General features: G+C 36.3%; 1 protein-coding gene across 2 annotated transcripts in view; it reads right to left on the reverse strand.

The window, feature by feature from the left end:
- Window positions 1-18,418, reverse strand: part of nrbp2a (nuclear receptor binding protein 2a) — a 32,779-nt gene extending 14,361 nt beyond the window's left edge. The window contains exons 1-2 of one of the 2 annotated variants that reach the window (XM_079613490.1): window positions 17,840-18,373; window positions 1,367-1,399 (exon numbers count right to left, since the gene is read on the reverse strand). In XM_079613490.1, coding sequence (XP_079469616.1) covers window positions 1,367-1,399; window positions 17,840-17,962 — 156 coding nt within the window. In that variant the 5' untranslated portion in view covers window positions 17,963-18,373. Of the gene's footprint in view, window positions 1-1,366; window positions 1,400-17,839 lie in introns of both variants that reach the window. The other variant, XM_079613491.1, reaches the window with a different exon arrangement.
- Window positions 18,419-19,205: the final 787 nt, after the last annotated feature.

Below are 19,205 nucleotides of genomic sequence, written 5' to 3' on the forward strand. Positions count from 1 at the left end.
AAAATAGGAAAGTAAACAAAGAGCATTATAGAATAAAAGCATGATGTGATGTCCACACAAAACAGTGTTAGTCACCACACTCACGACTCATGAATGCCCTGCATTGTGACGCTAAAGATGTGGGAAGCCATGGTGTGAAACTACTGAAAGCTCTCCTTTTCCAGAGGTTCTTTTTCTTCCTCTGCTAGGTTTCACCTAACTTTTTGGTTGGTTGAGAGATCAGCCTGAATGCAACAATCACAATTGTGTCCCTTTTGGTGAAAATCAAGTTTTTAATGTGGTTTATGTCTATGTGGTGCTATTAATATGAATTTGCACATGGCTTGTCTTAAAGCATAAGTCAACACCATTGTATAGTATTTTCTCCTTAAAACTGCAGTGGAAAAAAAGGCCGTCTCAAAAACGCGCTTTGAAATCGCTGGCGTTTCTCACGTCACAAACTACCTTGTAACCAATCACATCAACATACGGGTGGGCTTTAGCATATCATTAACAGAAAACTAGCAGGGAAGTCTTAAGGGAAGCTATGTTATCCCAGTATTTTCCTGTTCGTATGAAAAAATTGGGTACTTTTAGGAATATAGCGGGTTAATTATGTATAGGATTTATATTACAATGTTATGATGAACTATATCGACATTCTAAGTTGTTCGAAGCATTTCTAAAGATTTCCTGTAGCTCAGTGGTAAGAGCATTGCGTTAACAACGCAAGATTGTGGGTTCGATCCCAGGGGATTGCACATACCTATGTATAAATGTATAGGATAATGCAATGTAAGTCGCTTTGGATAAAAGCGTCTGCCAAATGCATAAATGTAAATGTAAAGATACTGATGTGTAGAGGGCAGCTGACTCTGAGAAGAAGAACGGGAACATGGTTTGTGTAACATTAGCAACACATTATTAGATGTTTCATAATGTAGTCAAGCAAAAGGTTAATCATATTAATTACCGTTATGTGTCCGACGTTGTAGAGAGCGATACATAAAACGCTTTACCATTCTGATACATCTACTTGTATACGAGTTGACAGTGAATCTCTGAGCTGGTGTGATATGCATATGCATGGATCCGCGTATATTTTGTTCACAGGGAAAACATGTCATGTTGGTGATCAAATATGAGTTTTAAGGGATAAAATGATTGACTACAGGGGGACTTTAAAGTAAATTAAACTCATACAAACAAAGTTCTCCTAGATTACAAGACTGACACATGAATATGGAAAGCTGCATATAGGAGTCACTTGTCTTTACTTGTGACATTGTGAAAAACAATTGAAAAAACACATTCTACTCCCTAAAGAGATACTCCACCCAACAACAACAAAAAAACAGAAAAGTAAATTCTGTCATCATTTACTCACCCTCATGTCATTCCAAACCAGTAAGACTTTCTTCTGTGGAACATAAAAGAAGATACTTTTAGAAATGTGTATTTTGTCCATACAATGGAAGTCAGTGGGCTCCAATGTTGCCTGGATCCCAACATTATTCAAAATATCTTCTTTTTGTGTTCTACAGAAGAATAAAAATAATGGTTTGGAATGACATGCAAATCATTTTATGTATTACACCATGATTATGCCAGAAAAGGTCTGGGGTTAATGTATAATGATAGCAATGGGTATTAATATGTGAATGAGTAGGGGACTTAACATGTGATCTGTCGAGCACATAAAAAAAACAAAAAAACAACGCACAATTAAGCATGTGCACAAGCTCACACAAAGGCACAGCACAGCATAATCCACAAATGCATCAAAAATAACCATCTGCTCCATGCCTGTTCTTTATAAATACATAATACTTGTTAAAATATCACGGGTGGGTAAACTTATATTAATTTGTGATAAAATATAGCTTCTTTATTTCACAGAAATGCATTCGATGCACCTGAATTTAAACAATTCAGAATGAGCTCACAAAAGAAAAGCTCACAAACCAAAAATGATGGCCTTTGAGCAAGTTTTACTTTACACATAGTTGATGTACAGCAAATGTAAAAAAAAAAAAAAAAACAGTGCAGATTAAAACAAGAACATTTACTTTTTCCTTTTTTTCAAGTTTATTAATTTATATTTTCAAGCCTGGAAAACACAATTTGATATTTGCAGGCTTTCCAGGACTATGGGAACCAGGGTGGGAAATTAGCACCCGCCACCCGCCGAGGGCGGGTACTTTTTCAAAGTGGCGGGTCACTTTGCCGTGTATACCAGCCACAGTGGCGGGTGGATTATAATAATGCTGCGTTCGCACCAAAAGAGTTCGCAAAAATTCGCATCCACCGGGGGACCAGGACAGGACCACCAGACGCGCATAAACGCGTCTTTACATTGACTTAACATTGAATGTATTAAGTAGTAACCAATAAACACATGCTGCGAGTGACTTCATTGTACGGATTGGACAGCCTTTGTCAAAGAATGCGGTTGCTAAGTAACAATAATACACTTTTGTCGAGTAACTCTTTTGATTGGTTTTCAGCGCTGTGTGTCACGGCGCTGATACACATAGCTAAGCTGAGAATAAAAATAAAATAAAAAGTGTATATATATATAGCTGAGCTGGTGCAGAAGAAAGGAAAATTATTTTTAACCATGCGCGCGCGCTCTCTACACTGCTGAAGAAGCGCGGATGATCTGAAAACACAGACAAGCTAGAGTTCAGCGATCTTTATTTGGGGTTGTTCTACTTAAATTAAAGTGTCATTCAGTTGGTCTGTGTTCTGTCACGAGCCGCTTGCGCTGTTTGTGCGACTAAATCTGCGATCAAAATGCAGGCTGATATCCAGCAGTGTTTTTAATGTTGATCATATATGAGCAAGAGTGCAATGTTTCCCGAATATCCACACGATTTCAAATGTGACATTGATTTTATACAACAGTAAAAAAAAGGGTATCATTTAAGTGATGTACTGCATTTAAAACCGTATAGTCAGGCTTATTGCTCTATTTTGCAACGAAATCTGTGGCTTTGAACGAATCGTGAGCACTCGATGACCGCCACCTACTGGCTATTTTAATATAATATTTTTATTAATATTAAAAACGTTTTTTAACATTGCATATTTATTGAACATTGTTTTATTTAAAGCATTATTTATTTTTAAAAGGTATTATAAAGGTTAAAAATTTAATGAAAAAATGTATTAAAAGGGGCGAATATTGTCCCTTAATGGAAAAGGTGTGACTGCAGGAACTTAGGAAAAGGGATATGTAGAATTGCACAAGTGCTACTGCTAAAGAGTGCAATGTAAATAATTTTTCATAAGCTTAATTGAATGGCCTAGAGAGAATAATTATGACATTTTCTGTCTAAAGACTACATATAAAATAGCTACCTAAAGTAACTGCAGTTTACTAAAAGTAATGACTAAAAGTTTGCATTCATAAGCATTTTCGTCTGAAGATGAAGACTAAGACTGAATCAAAAATGGTTGCCAAAATGAACACTGGCCTACACACACCAAGCGCACTACAACGCTGTTGCGTATGTATTAAATATGACTGATCATTTAAATAAAATGTTTTATTTAATTCAAGTAGCCTACATAGACTACATAATTATTTTCCAGGGTTTAAAATTTATACAGATTTGATATTTTCCCGGCCCTCATACTTATGTTGGAATGGGTACGAAGTTGGCATTGAATTTCATTTGAAATGGTATTAAAAAGGTCTTAAAAAGCCTTGAATTTAAGCTGGAGGATGCTGGGGGTACCCTGAAATAAATAAAAAACGTATTGAAGCAATTTCTTTCTTGCAATTTGAATTCCGGAAAAAGTGGCTGGTAAAAAATATAAGTGGCTGGTAAAATTGGGCATCCACCAGCCACTGTGGCTGGTGGACAAAAAAGTTAATTTCCCACCCTGATGGGAACTGTGTAAATGAATCATTAGGGAAGATTAAATAATGATTTTAGACATTATTTAACCCTCACCAGAGGAAGTAAAGCTGAAAGCTGGATGGAATTTCGGTTATAACTTGTATCTGACAGTTCTGGTCTAGTTACTGCTAGTCAGTCACATGAGATTCATTTGGGATTCTTAAGAGCATGAGTGAGCTGAAATACTCAAGCTGTCATCAAAAGCTCATTCTGTAGACTCACACATGATACTAATAAGTTCGAACAACCTATCGCTGTCATCTAGCATCTCTAAATTCACATCTATGAATAGAGGCATTGTCTCAACTGATTGAAGAAGCACAGCAGATTACTCTTGCACAATTAACCAGTCCAACTCCTGACAGAAAGAGTGGATCTTACGCTAATTGAAGGTATATAAAAAAAATTAATAATAAAAAAAAACAGTTCTGCATCTGAAACAGACAGATGGAATTGAAATAGTGTGGCTGTTTTTTTTTTTAAAGGACAGATTCAGTTTTACTTTGAATTCGCAAAAGAGGAAACTTTAAAAGTCATGCAGAAAACCTAAGTGGTTTAGAAATACAATAATACATACATAAATATATCTCACAGAGGTCTCAAATAGGGTCTCTGCGACATCCAAATCCATACTACTGAAAGCAGTATAACAAAAACCCAATCCAAAAATGAAACTTCTGTCATCATGGTACACAAAATAAGATATTTTGACAAATGCTGAGTCAATGGGGTCAAATCAATGCTGTTTGGATCTGAACATCTTCAAAATGTTCTTTTGTGTTCCACAGAAAATAAAGAAAGTTGGACAGGCTTGGAACAACATGAGCGCATGATGAAATGGTTTTCATTTTGGGGTGAACTATCCCTTTAAGTCAACTTCAACCCAAGCGAATGTTAAGGTTCGGCTAAATGTTTCATTGTCCATTCTAAATTAAAATTGTGTTAAACACAATTAAAATGTAAATGTACGGGTACAAAACAAATCTCTAAAACAAGAGATGCTTTTAACATCGTTTCACGGGAAACTAACTCTGCTAGTCTTCAGGGACTTAGAGATCTTTGAGAGAGGCTGACACAATCTTCTAGAGCCCAGTGCCAAACATAGCCATCTTGATAATATAGTGTGTCGAAGAAAGATGAGCAGTGGTCAGAATAAGGCCAACATAATTGTTTTTTTAACTGGACAAATGCTCATGCAATAAGAGCGAGCGAGATAGAGAAATACCGTATGAATGGCTTAATGCAGTAAGACAGATGGCGTTTGCTGGTTTTGCTTTACACTGGCCATTAGCCAAGGCACACTCACACTCTCTCTCTCTCACACACACACACACACACACACAACACAAATTAGTCTGCTGTTCCTCTCCACTGGTTTAATTAGTGTAAATGCATTACCACCACCAATCATTGGGTGAGAGGGTCCATTACCTGTGAGTGTCTAATAATGACAGTACAAATACACCAGGAGTGTGCGGCATGATCAAAATCTTATATTATGGTTTGATGGTGTTTTTTTTCACAGAAATATCTCAATATACACTATTCAAAAGTTTGGGATCGGAAAGATTTTTATTATATGTTTATGCTCAACAAGGGTGCATTTATTGGATCAAAAATACAGTAAAAACAGCAATATTGTCTAATATTATTACAATTTAAATGCATTTTAAAATTTGATTTATTCCTGTGATGGAAATGCAGCCATTTCCTATTATCAATGTTGAAAACGGTTGTGCTGCTTAATATTTTTTGATGAATAGAAACGTCAAAAGAACAGCATTTTGTTAAAAATAGAAATCTTTTGTAACATTATAAAAGACTTTACTGTCACTTTTGATCAATATAATGTGTCCTTGTTGAACGAAGTATTAAAAGTACAAAAAAATTATTACTGACCCCAAACTTTTGAACAGTAGCGTAAATATCACTCAACTCTGAAATGTTTTCTGGAAATTCAAATATCATTACATTTAGGGATCCACCAATATTAACATTTTGGCTGATACAGAGGACCAATAATTCTTTATATTTGAAAGCTGATAACCAATATATTGGCCGATAAATCTAAATCCAAATTTGAGAGCCTGATTACAAAAACAAACATCTCTCACCATTAAAAGTCATATCCCAAGCACACAATTATAATAATTTTCTCATTATAATTTTATGTAGCCTATATGACAGACTTGCGCTGCACATGGTGAACTTCACTGTATTTTCCTTTTTAATTGATTCCAATCAGCATGTATCTGATGTTTCTCAGCTAAAGGAAATAATCCATTATTTATAGGCTTTAATATATCAGCTAAATTTTCTTATCGGGCCGATAATGATAACATTAAAAATGAACATAACCTACAGTATATCGGCTGATGCCGATATATCGTGCATCCCTAATTACATTATTCATAACAAATGAATGATAACTGGGATATTTGCAAAATCAGCTTAATAACGCTTGAGATTCCAAACTGTAATGCATTAAGTATGACTGGATGAATCACGTGTTTCCTGACAGTGACGGTGTGACTGCACAGTAAAATTCTCTATTAATGAGCCACATTGTGATGTTGCTCGGCAACCACAACCACTTACAGTTACATGCGTTTACGCCAGACATCCGTGGTTGCTCCCATTATAATCAGGGAACTCGTCGGCAGTGGCCTAAACGGTTTACATCGTTCCAGTAAATAACAACAAATAGCATCTTAGTAAATATTGTAAAAATCTAAATAGTATAATTTACTATTTGCACTAAGTGTAAATAGACATTATATGCTATTTGTATGATAACTTGTCTGAGCAATAGTTGGCAGAGTTAGTGAAAACAGTCTTTACCAACAAATAGCTTTTTTGAATCTGATGACAACATCAACGGGTATACCAGAATCTCTACCATTTCCCAGCTATAATGTCACAACACACAGCCCTACTAGTAGACACAGTGCAAAGAAATACAATCTAAAAATATCAAATGTCTATGGATGATCTGTGTAAAAGCAATTCTGCAAATCATAATAAAGCGTTATCCAAAACAATTGCTTTAGTTTGAAAGGTTGAGTGAATGTGGCCAACATCCATAGTTTTCTATCTGTAATCCTGACAGACACAGAAATACTGTCTGCTCGCCTGAAACAGTGAATCTCTTAAAGACAGAAAACTGAGCTATTTTAAGGCCATCCTTTTCGTCTCAAGCCTCACTATGAGGGCCTCCAGTAGAAAGGTTCGTTCCTTTCTGGGGAATGACAAAAGGCTCCATAAGCAACTGTGAAAAATGCAAACTACCCATTAGCTTATTCACCTTTAAGACCTCAAGCAGGAAGTTTGCATTTTTCACAAATGCTTGTGGAATCTTTTGTCATTGTGAGTGCTGAATTAAAGCCAGGCTAAATGCAAAACTAACTTTACCTTAAGCAACAACTGCCTGACGCTATATGAAAATATGGGCCAACAGCCCCTGGATTTAGACTATTGGCAGTGAACTTCATAAGATCATAAGATACCAGGTGATATTAGAAAGGTTTTAAATGCTTCTATCATAATATTACAAGATTTAAACAAATAAATATTATCTGTATCACATGGAATATTAGCCTGTGTGAAAAAGTTTAACCCAAATGTTACTGTATAATATAATTTATATATCCAACAAAAATGCTAAATTATTAACATTAAACTAAGCCTATTTATTTTGCTATCCTTAACGTGCATGTTATATGATTACTAGTATCACTTGCATTTACCATTGTTTCCTGCGGCCCTATCAGAACAGATCTGCTGCGATTTTTTGTGTTACAAACCATCAGTTTAAAACCACTAGTCAAAAACACCAACAACAATGAAACTAAATGCAATTGGCTATTACATTGCCATGTCAAAACAAGTAAAGTGTCTCCTTGAGAAACATGATCATGAGATCATTGGGTTGGCAAGGCTAATCCATTGGCAATGTGCAGTTAAAGACAACATTTACTAGGTGCTAGTGAATGTGCTTTCATTTGTGTTGGTGTGTGCGAGTCAAAGACAGAAAGTCCAGAGAGGGAGACAGAGATGATATGCATGCTGAGCAGAATGATTAAGTGTACGCAGATTTGTGTCAATGAGGGTGCCTGTAACGCAAAGCCGTTTGTAAATGCAGGCACAGCTATGAAAAGCACTTGCCTCTGGGGAAATTCTACAGTCACAGATCTAACTGTTAGAACATTTAATTAGCATTGCTCATTAGACACAGAGACTAGGTGAACTTTAGCCCTACTGAGCCTCCTCACAGGCTAATTATTCTCTTCCTATACACTGATGTCCTTAGGAAAGTGATGATGACTGGGCTTTTTTTAGTTTCTTGGATCTGGCTCATTTTGTTCAGACAAGAAATCTGCTATCTGCTGAGATTACGACAAAGCGGAGATGCTGATGCGGATCAGCCCGACTCATGTGCACACTTTTCACCTTCTCCGATTTTCCATTGACTATGTAATCTGTAACCCAGCGCACTCATTTGGAACAGATTTAGTTATTCCAGGGTTTAAACTTTAGGTAAAAAGGGCTGATAAAAAAAAAAAGAATGGTTGAACATTAAAGGATAATTCCGGTATTTAACGGAGTCTATATTGTAGTTTGTTTTGGAAGAACAAGAGTGGTGGACAACATTTTTTTGACAATGGTTCCTCTCTCGAGTTTTTGACTATAATAGAATTGGCCATGGACCCATTTAACATTGGAGTCAATGGGCATGTCCGAAAATGTCATTAAAACAGCCTTTAACATTAGTTTTCAAAACTGTGCAACTCCACCGAGTGATTAGTGATGTTGGTTGATGTTCCAGAAACAAAAAGTGTTGCGAAATACAGTTTCTGTCGTGTTTTATTCGTCATTTCGTAAAATCCCATTGAATTCTGTTGAAGGACTGAGTGCTCGTTAATATAAATGCGCTACTGGAAACGGAAAGGGGGCTGTTTACATTTGGTCGATGTAGTCTTTTTGCTCGCTTCCGTTTCTCATAAGGCTAGCGAGCAGAGCAACTGTGCTCCGGGAGAGTAAGCGAAATAAACAAACAAAACCTTCATTAATTGTTACTTGTAATATGAAGTTGAACTCGACTGTGACCGTGAGTGTCCCGCGAGACATAAACATCGGTTATCGCCATCAAGTGGTCGGGAGTGTGCTAACGTTTCAGATTCAAATATTGAGTGGAAGTTACACAGTTGTGAAGTGTCTGAAAAAATAGTTCCACTATAGCAAAATAAACGGATTGGAATCATATATTGCGACAATATATTGTTTATAATCATCAACGAACACCACTAACCACTCGGTGAGTTTAACAGTTTTGTAAAAGAACATCATTGGCTGTTTTAATGACATTTTCGGACATGCCCATTGACTCCAATGTTAAATGGGTCCATGGCCAATTCTATTATAGTCAAAAACTCGAGAGAGGAACCATTGTCAAAAAAATGTTGTCCACCACTCTTGTTCATCCGAAACAAACTACAATATAGACTCAAGGTGTTAAATACCGGAATTATCCTTTAAGTTTTAAATCTCACATTATACAACAGTTATGGTCCTCGTAATGCACATAGGTTGATCCTGCTTTTTTTTTCCCTAATCTTGTTAACGGGTCAAAAATAGACAATAATAGCCATATTGTGTTTAAAATATAAGGTAATAATTTTAACTTCTGGTTTATTGAAAGGCTGTATAAAAGTACCAAAATAACTGTGCTGTACCCTACAGCCATTCTGTGTATCAGCCATGTATCAGATGAAATTGCAAGATAAGTTTAGTAAGTCTTATGAGAAAGAGCAAAACAGTGGAAAACAGTTGCATAACAAAAGTCTTTAAGAGCAAAGCCAAGCTGGCTGTGTTCACAGAAATCTCTTTAATAATGACTCTATTCTGCTGCCTCAATTACTACTAAACTTGAAAATGTGCTAATTCACAACAGAATACCGTTATAAAGAAAGTTCGAATAAAAGCTAATAGAAACCAACAATGGACTCGATTTGGACTCGTTTGAATGTGCCATTCCCATGTGAAAAATAACACCACTACCAGAAAACATCATTGCTCGCCCATCTGCCCACTGAGTCATTTTCACCTCAGGTTTCTCATTCACACACATGTGCTCGCTGTTAATTAAGTGTAGAGATTGAACTGTGGTAAACGTCTGCTCAAAAAAACCGTTGACGTGGTTTCCCAGAGGGGAAATTTTGTCTCAGATGCATCTCGTGCCATAAAATAAAATAAAGACATACAATAAGTCTTGATCTATACAGTGAATGTGAACAACATAGCTCTGATAAATTTGTCTTGGAGGAATGTGTGAAATGTATACATAAAAAAATGAAATCTCCAACTTTCTATTGTAGATTTTGAGATCTCATGGAGACTTTTTCTCAGGAGAAACATCTAGTCCAGTTGCACTAGACTTCCATTCTCGATTTGCTCATAATTTAATGTTGTTGGTCAAATAATTGAGGTATCAAAGAGATTGCTTTTTTTTCTTCTTCTTTTTTTTAACTATGGCGAGTGCTAGAACTATCCGCAAGTCGGTATCGGCCGATATAGGTCCATTTTTATGTTATCGTTATCGGCCTAATAAGAAAATTTGGTTGATATATTAATGCCGATAAATAATGGATTATTTCCATCAGCTGAGACACATCGATGTGCACTGTTCGCTATGATGGTTTTGAACTGCTTGAAATATGATTGGAACCACTTCAAAAAAGGAAACTACAGTTCAGTGCAACATGAGCAGTGCACGACGGTCATATTATAGGTTACATAAAAATATAATAAGAACGTTACAATTGTGTTATTGGGAATTGGCTTTTAATGGTGAGACTTTTGTTTTTGTAATCAGGTTCTCATATTACACCGTGTCCTAACTACACGCGACGCGACGCCGCGACACGCGATAAAAGGTATCTTTTCCATGTTAATCAGAGTTTTTGTCCTAACCAGACGCGACGGCGACACGCGAAGTTTCTAATTTAGAAACGGTTCCTATTTCTGCGACGTCGCGGCTGACAGATCCGCCCACACAGAGATCTCATTGAATAAACTGATTGTCATATGAAGAAATTACACTGGTTATGAGTACACATTATTTATTTTTAGTTAAAAATAGGTCACTGTGCCACAAGCGATAATGGATAATTTACCTCAGATTTTGAAAGCATATAATATAGCGTTCAAACTGAATTCTATGCAAACATACAACTGTACTTCATAACAAAATTAGTCAATAAGTATATTTTGTTAATGTTTTGATTTTTAATAATGTTATTTCTTGATTTGATTATGTCCTTACCCATTGCCAATGCGAGTGCGGGCCAGCAGTGCGCTTTCACAGAGAGACTCCGCCCACACGCTGTTCTGAATGGCTGTGATTTTTTGATTGACGTGTGCCGTCTCACAGTCGCGTCGCGTCTAGTGTGGACAGACACACTTGGGCCGTTTCTCAATATGCGTTCTTGTCTGTACTTGTGTTCTTGTGGACTTGTGAAACGTCATCAGTCGCTGCCCAAGTACTGTCCCAATTCAAAGTTCACATCTAGCCAAGTCCAGTTCAAATCCCCGGATGTGTTCTTGATCCGCCCCTTTTACCGAGGATGCATGTAGAGGTGACTTGTGCAGACTTGAGACAGACAGGTATCCCAGAATGCATCTCGTCCCACCAGCAAGTGTCAATGGCAGAGGAGAAAACCCGCGTAATATCAAAATACTACTGTTATCGTGTCACGAAATGTAATTCTAAGAGTGTTTCAGTCGAGAATGTAGTTGTTTAAAGCTCAAATCTGTGGTTTATTTATAAAGATAGCGCCTATTTGAAAAATGTATCTGACGTTTTCGGAGTTGTGAGATCCAGGCGATCACCGGGCGCTCAGCGCTCAATAACCCCGACTGGAACAGCTTTACCTCGGCTAGTGCTTCTGATGTTTGCCGCTGGCTCTGGTGTCTCTAGTCTAGTGGTTAAACATGAGATATTATTCGTCTTGTGTATATCTAACGGGCGATCTTTGGTCTCATTAATCTATAATTTGTTCCATGGCAACTCGTTTTGGCTGAGGGCAAAGTGAAGTTTCATAATTTTATATTTTTAGGCTATTTAACTTGAGCTATAGGCTATTTTAAGCTGACTTATGTTTGACTAAATTGTTTGCTTTATTTATTTTTATTTACTTATACTTTTATACTGGATATCAGATCATTAAAACTGACATTTAACAAAAAGAGTCAATTGTGTAATTTTATTTTAGGCTGACAGTTATATATTTTAAAATATATATGATATTTTTTATATTTATTTTATTATACATTCTCTTCACTGTACATGTATAATAAAATAAAATGACACAACCCCGTCTCTGTTTTTTAAATGTCAGTTTTAATGTTCAATAATGTTTCATATTTTAAAATGAAAACAAAAAGAAGCAGGGTTGCGTTTTATATTTCGTGTTGTTATAAATATATGCAGTGAAGATAATCAATGTACACGTTGCCTGAACCACATTTGTGTGGCCATTTAATGTGTTTAAGATTTTTTTTTTTAATGAAAAGAGGCAGAGTGTTGTTTTATACCATATTTCGTTTTTGTTGCCTAAAATATACATAAAGAGATAACCGGAGTAGCCAGAGCGTGCTGAGTGACGCGATCAAGAACGCCGCTGTCCCATTTGCAGAATAACCGGACTTGCGTCCTCTCGTCCTCGGGAGTTCGTTCTCCTAAGTCGAACTTGGCAAGTCTGAACTACCAAGGACGCAAGTCCGAAGTTTGCGTACTTGGTATTGAGAAACGGCCTTGCTGTCGCTGGAATTTTATCGCGTCGCGTGTAGTTAGGACACGGTGTTAGCCTATATCAAAATTTGGATTTAGATTTATCGGCCAATATATCGTTTTTCAAATAAAGAATTACTGGTTATCCATTTCGGCCAACATTTTCATATCCCTCAAATGAATTGCAGAAGTTTTTGCATTGATTAAAAATATTTTTTTAATTGTCTTTTTTTTTTATGTAGTAAAGCCCACTCTACTAAACAAACAAAGCTGGTAATCCTAACGCCACAAGGTTGAAACTGTCGGAAAAAAAGCATTAATGCCAGAGTTTTGTAACTAAAAAACTCCCAACATTACATCATTTCACATTGACATTACATTACGATTGGGCTAGTTTTGGCCATGATTGGGAGGATTTTGAATAGCAATTGAGCAGGTTTTGTTATATGAACCTGACAACCCTGGCTGTGATGCATGATTCTTGTCCTACCATTTAAATGTCAGAGTCATTGAGAAAAGAAAACATCCACCGCCAACAAAACTTTCACTCTTGTTGTTCAAGCATGTCTGTCCTTCTCTTAGCCAACACTTTGCGCTTTGCCACCATTAACAACACTGACGCAATAAGAGAGTGAGCCACATACTAATAACATTCTTGCACTTGCAAGCTATTCACAAAGAGAAAATAGTTACTAGTTGTGTTCCAGCCACTTTGTCCCAGTTTTTATCCAATTTGAACAAATATGCACATAAAGTGAGTATATTTCACGCTTTTGAGTACACTGTAAATAACAGGTATTTCAAATTAAACAATTTTGTTGGCTTAACTTAAGCGAAATTGTTTGCTTATTTTATTCACTTTAATTAAGTTACTTTTACACAGTAAACACAAAAGTTGTCATAACTAAAACTCTCCTAATCTAACTTCAAATACCATGTAATATAATAATTTCAAAACATTATATACTACCTGCTCATATTTAGGCTATATTATTTATATGTATATGCCAGTTACATTTTTATATAATTTTGAGAAAATTAAAAAATTACAACAATATTATTTTAATCACAGATTTGAGTTAAGTCTAGTTGCAACTAGTTAACTTTCCTTGAAGTCAACATGAAACTGAACGTTTTGCAATGTGCTTTTTTCCCCATTGCAATGTATATCCAAGTGAAAACGTCTTCTTGAACAAGAAAAGATGTAGGGCGGGACTTGATTTTTTACATTGGGAATTGATTGGATCATTGGGTCGTTGTTGTTTGCTATTGCTGTGACCTGTGTGCACCAATGCTACATTTTTCTAAATGTCATAATCATTTTTTAACAAACAAAATATGTCTTTTAAATGACTACATTATTTTCTAACTGTGATTTTGTATTTCTACATTTCTGAAATATATAACAGAATCAATCTAAATTGTAATATGGACTCTGTAAAGCTGCTTTGAAACGATGTGTATTGTGAAAAGCGCTATACAAATAAATTTGAATTGACCACATGCGAGTTAAAGGTTGTTCTACTCTCGTGCAGGGGACTGGCCACAAGGGTGACTAAAAATGAATTTTGCCACCCCAAAGCTGACCAGTGCCACAGCTCACATACTGATGTAATGCACAAACAATTTTTGGTTTTGGTTTATGGAGGCAACATAGTCAACATCCCCATCGGCTCATAATAAAAGATTATCTTACCTCGATTAGGTCACTTTAAAAGCACATATCGAATATTAACCATGTCTGATATTATTTCATTCAGATAAAGGCGCATTTCTGTCCCTGTAGTAGGCTAATATTAAAAGGTTAACTGTGAATTTCACAGACTGGAGGGCATGCTGCGCCCTTGCAGTATAACTGAAGTGTTGAAAGAAGAACGCACTCTTGTCCACAGGCCCGGTTCCACAATCAAATCGCTGAATGTGCTTCTGAAATTAGTGAGGGTGCTCTAGTAGAGTGCAGATGTAATGTGTAAGCAAGCAAGAGCTCCTAAGCACCAACATAACAATATCAATGTACAGTGAGAGATTAACAAGATTTAAAAGTTATTACTTTTACAAATAGCCAAATTGCAGCAGCATTTCAAAAACATATTTTGATACGAAAATTCAAATATTTTGATATATTAGTCGTCTACATTTACATTGCTTAATACACATCTATTTTGATACATTTATGTCCCGTTGATTGCCATGGTTACCAATATGTCAATCACTGCAATTTTGACAGTGAATTTATATGTGGATGTCACTTCCGAACTCTTAGCGGCATTAAAAACAAAACTTTTATTTAAAATCTGAATAGATTATATAGCCTAGAAAGTGCACAAAAACACGCTCCCTTTATAATCACTAAAAAGCAGTCATTCATCTCAGTTCATTGCAATCTCACAAATCCAATAAAGTAATTTTGATTCAAGTAATCTTATTATATAATTGATAAAGCTATCTACACTGCACAATGAATATCATATTTACGGTACGTTGTGTGTACACTTTGTTTTAATGAGAGGATGCGCGAGCATGCAGAAGATTGGCCATTGCGTTCAAGAGATCAACGGACATGACTGTGATTGGATACATTGCTCAACACAACAAAAACACATTGTAAATAGAAACCTTTGATGCTTCCCAAGCACAAACTCAAATATGCACTGGAGCGTACAAATCTGTTCCGCCAATATACTATTATTACAGTTTCAAACTGAGGGTGCTCTTGCTTTCCATCGAACAGGGCCTGTAAGTGAGAATCTTCTTCACACATACCAAAGCAAACCTTTCATTTCAGTTGCGTCTCGTGTAATGATTTAGAATAAATTGACGTCCAAATCACAATGATTTCAGGAGACAAAACTTGCACTTGTGCGGAGAAAAAGCCAAATAAACAATATATTGCAGATCTTAATTATATTCTTTTTTAAAATAATGTTAACAGTTTATTTATTTATTTAATTTTTAAATGGTTGACAATTTAGTTGACATCTCCAAAATTAGCTGAACAACATTTGAGGATTAATTAATAATTGCATCTAAATGTAAGCAAATACTAAAATGAAACCACAATTAAATGCTCAAGCTACATAATATTATTGGTGTACTGTTCGTCATATAGTGATGAACTGTTCTGTAGTACTGTTCATCATATAGAAATGAAGATACATACGCTTATATTCACCCCTGCCCCGCTCTTTAACTTTTTCTGGCACTAACAAAATATATAAATTAATTAACACCAGAACGAGATCTATCAGTGCACACACTACTAACCATTACCGTGACCTGATCATTTTGATGCTCAGAAGCAGGTACAGTCAATCATGTGTCTATCTTGTTCATCTAAATAAATTACCTGAGCTGTGGTTGTTACAGTACAGTTATGTACATTTTCAATGCACTAGATAGCTGCTCAATACACTTTACATATAGGCTAGCCTGCACATTTTTTGGATAAAGTGTATGCAATAGGCTGGTCATCATTAATGTGTTTTGATGTTTTCTATGAGACAGAAGGCCCAAATTAAGAGGAAGGGAGACATGGACCACAATTTTTTTCTTTAATAAAATTCAAAGCAGGGTGCAGATGAAGCAGGAGAACAAGAGCAAAGAGCAGAGGTAGGAGATAATTATGCAATGGAGGTACAGAAATGCACAGTGGAGGGAGAGAAGGATACACTGAAAGAAAGTGATGCAGAAGAAGAAAAAAGCAGAGTGGCAGAAGGCAGTATTAGGAAGACAGAAACACCATGTCCAGAACGACTCAAAGGTGCGTTCATTTTCAGCAACAGTATTGTTCATGTAGATTAGATCATATTTAAAGGGATAGTTAGTTACTCTAAACATGAAAAGGATGTCATCATTTACTCACTTTTATGTTGTTCTAATGTTATGCAGTAGAGCAGGGTTACAGTGTATCTTAAATCCTAATCAGAAACACTTGAAGCAGCTAATGAAAGTGTTCTGGATTACTTGAAAAATTACAGCCAGATCTGTTTGTAGCCATTCAGGATCAGAGACCCCTATTGCAGAGGAATCAAACAACTGTTGATGTGCCCAGTTATTTTTAGTTAGGAACTGTTATTGTCAAGTGTGTTTTATTGTTTCCCCTTTTAAATATTTTTTAAATACAGGTATCGTCCCCCATAATATAGTATAACCGGTTTTACATACCATGGCAAGCCTCGTTGCCACCCACCCCTCATTCTGCATAACTGCCAATTGTCAATTTTGATTTCATGGGAAGTCCACTCTTAGTTAAACTTGATGACACAAGTAGCCCACTTCCTCAGAGGAAAAACATGCTATAGTCCATTCTAAATAGTCAAATAAATATGCTGCTTAATTAGAAGTCAAGGGTTTGCATGCTTCTTAAAAGTAAAATCAACTAATTAGATTTTACACTGTAGGTGGATGAGGTTGTCGAAGCATAAATAATTAGCATTAATAAGCATACAAATAAAGTTAAACCATTAGAACTACTAGAAGCACAATGTTAAAAGAGGAGGTTTCAAGTTTCCAGTGTCCTGTACGATAGATAGCCTGAATGTGTGCCAGGACTGATAAGCTTTAGTTTACTGTATCTGTGACTTATCTCAAAGAAAGCCGAGATCACGCTTCAACACAAGCCGACGAGATGGGGATGACACCCTCACACCCATTTTATCTCATACAACAACAAAAAAGCAAATACGATACACAAATAAATAACAAATATTAGTGACATACTATGTATAGGCCATTTATTTATACGTGCGCGTGCGCGTGGACGGAGGGGGAGGGGCTGTACGTGAACTCAAATGTTTACATTGAATCTCATACGAAAACTACGTGTAACACTTCTGAAATTATGTTACATGTGATTAAAGCACAAATACTTGTTGTTAAAGCATTTATGCATCGTTTTACATGTTGTTGTTTTTATCAACGGCCATTCTTCAGTGAGTTTAACAGCTGCAAATAATTGTAAACTCTCCATGTGGAGAAACCAACTGGGCTGGTTTATCACGAGGACACCCACAACCAAATCATACAATGTATTTTAATTTGCAGAGCCCTTTAAGTACTTAAATAATTATTAAATACACATTGTTGTTTGATCCAGTAGTCTATGCAGGATAATTACAGCGATGCTTCCTAACGTATGCCCATTAACCTCGAGACGTGACGTTACCTGCTCCCGTCGCTTCTGCCAGCGGCCGCAGGGGCTTTCCTCCAAGATTTCACTCTCATCTTCTTCACTCTCCTCCTCTTTCCCTCCGGACCCCGATATGTTCTCTGGAACGGACATAGTCATTTTACCCTTTCGTGCTGCTTTGACGGCTCCTTTAAGACCAACTGAGCACGCAGGACCTCCCGAGGCTTGCAGCGATGTTGTAGCTGCAAACGTGTTTCATTGAATATAGAAGAGTGACGAATACCGCTGGTCACGATTTCAAGTTACAGTTCCGTCATCAGTCACATATAAATACTGCAACAGGCCGTTAAAACGACACAATTCGCGAAAAGCGTTTTAAAAGCGAGGCAAAACATTTACTGTTCTGGTCAATGTAATCCCATAAAACGATAAAGCTACCGAAAGCAGACAGCGTCGTACGTGAGAGACGTGGGTCGCAGTCCAGTCCACCCAACACATACTCAGTGTTGTACACTAAAGAGTCCGTCCTACAGGCATCACTTCATCTCCGTCCAGCTTTCCCGACTGGCTGGAGCTTTCTGAATTTCCTCTTTTTAACATGCTACCGTAAAGCTTAGACAATATGCACACACAGAGATGATTTTACTGTCATGTGCCATAAAACTATTCAGTGCATGTCAGATTACTCAACCCCAGTCATAATTTACACAGTGCAAAGGGTGATTGGGCTATAAATGGCCTACACTTTCAAATTACAATACACGTTTTGTAATGTTGCTTTAAAATGTAATTTAATACAGTTTTGTATTGAGTTCCTTTGAGTTCCTTTTATTGGGTTCAATGGTCAATGCGTAGAACCCATAGGGTTTTTGACTCAATGTTAAAAATTAAAAAACCCTTTATGCAAAACAAACGAACAAAAAATTATACAATGAGAAATTTTAATGATTGCATTATTAAAAAAATGTCTACTGATGGAGTGCTTATGAGCTGTTTAATTCATAGCATATAATTAATATAAAAAAAATTTTATTAAAAAAACCTGATTAATTACAAAATTACAACAAAAAAAAGAATTACAACTATATACATAAAATGATCCCATGCCCTAAAAATGGCTATGTATGAAGTGCCTGACAGAACCCTTTAGTTTCTAAATAAACACTTTCTTCTAACAGTGGGGTAAACTGTAAATGAGAAGTCTGTGCAGTGGGTGTAAACAATTGTCTATGTGATTTAGTATTTCTCAAGTCAAGGCTTGCATGAGTGTTGAAACTAGTTTTTAAATGGAGTGACTGGGTTTAGACATGTGTGAAAACTTCCCTCAGACTCTAATACCCTTTCTCAAATCACATACAGCATTCATCAAACCAAGTGGCATATATATAACACACTTGACAAA

The sequence above is a fragment of the Phoxinus phoxinus genome (genome assembly GCF_949152265.1).
Source record: "Phoxinus phoxinus genome assembly, chromosome: 5".
Taxonomy (NCBI): Eukaryota; Metazoa; Chordata; class Actinopteri; order Cypriniformes; family Leuciscidae; genus Phoxinus; species Phoxinus phoxinus.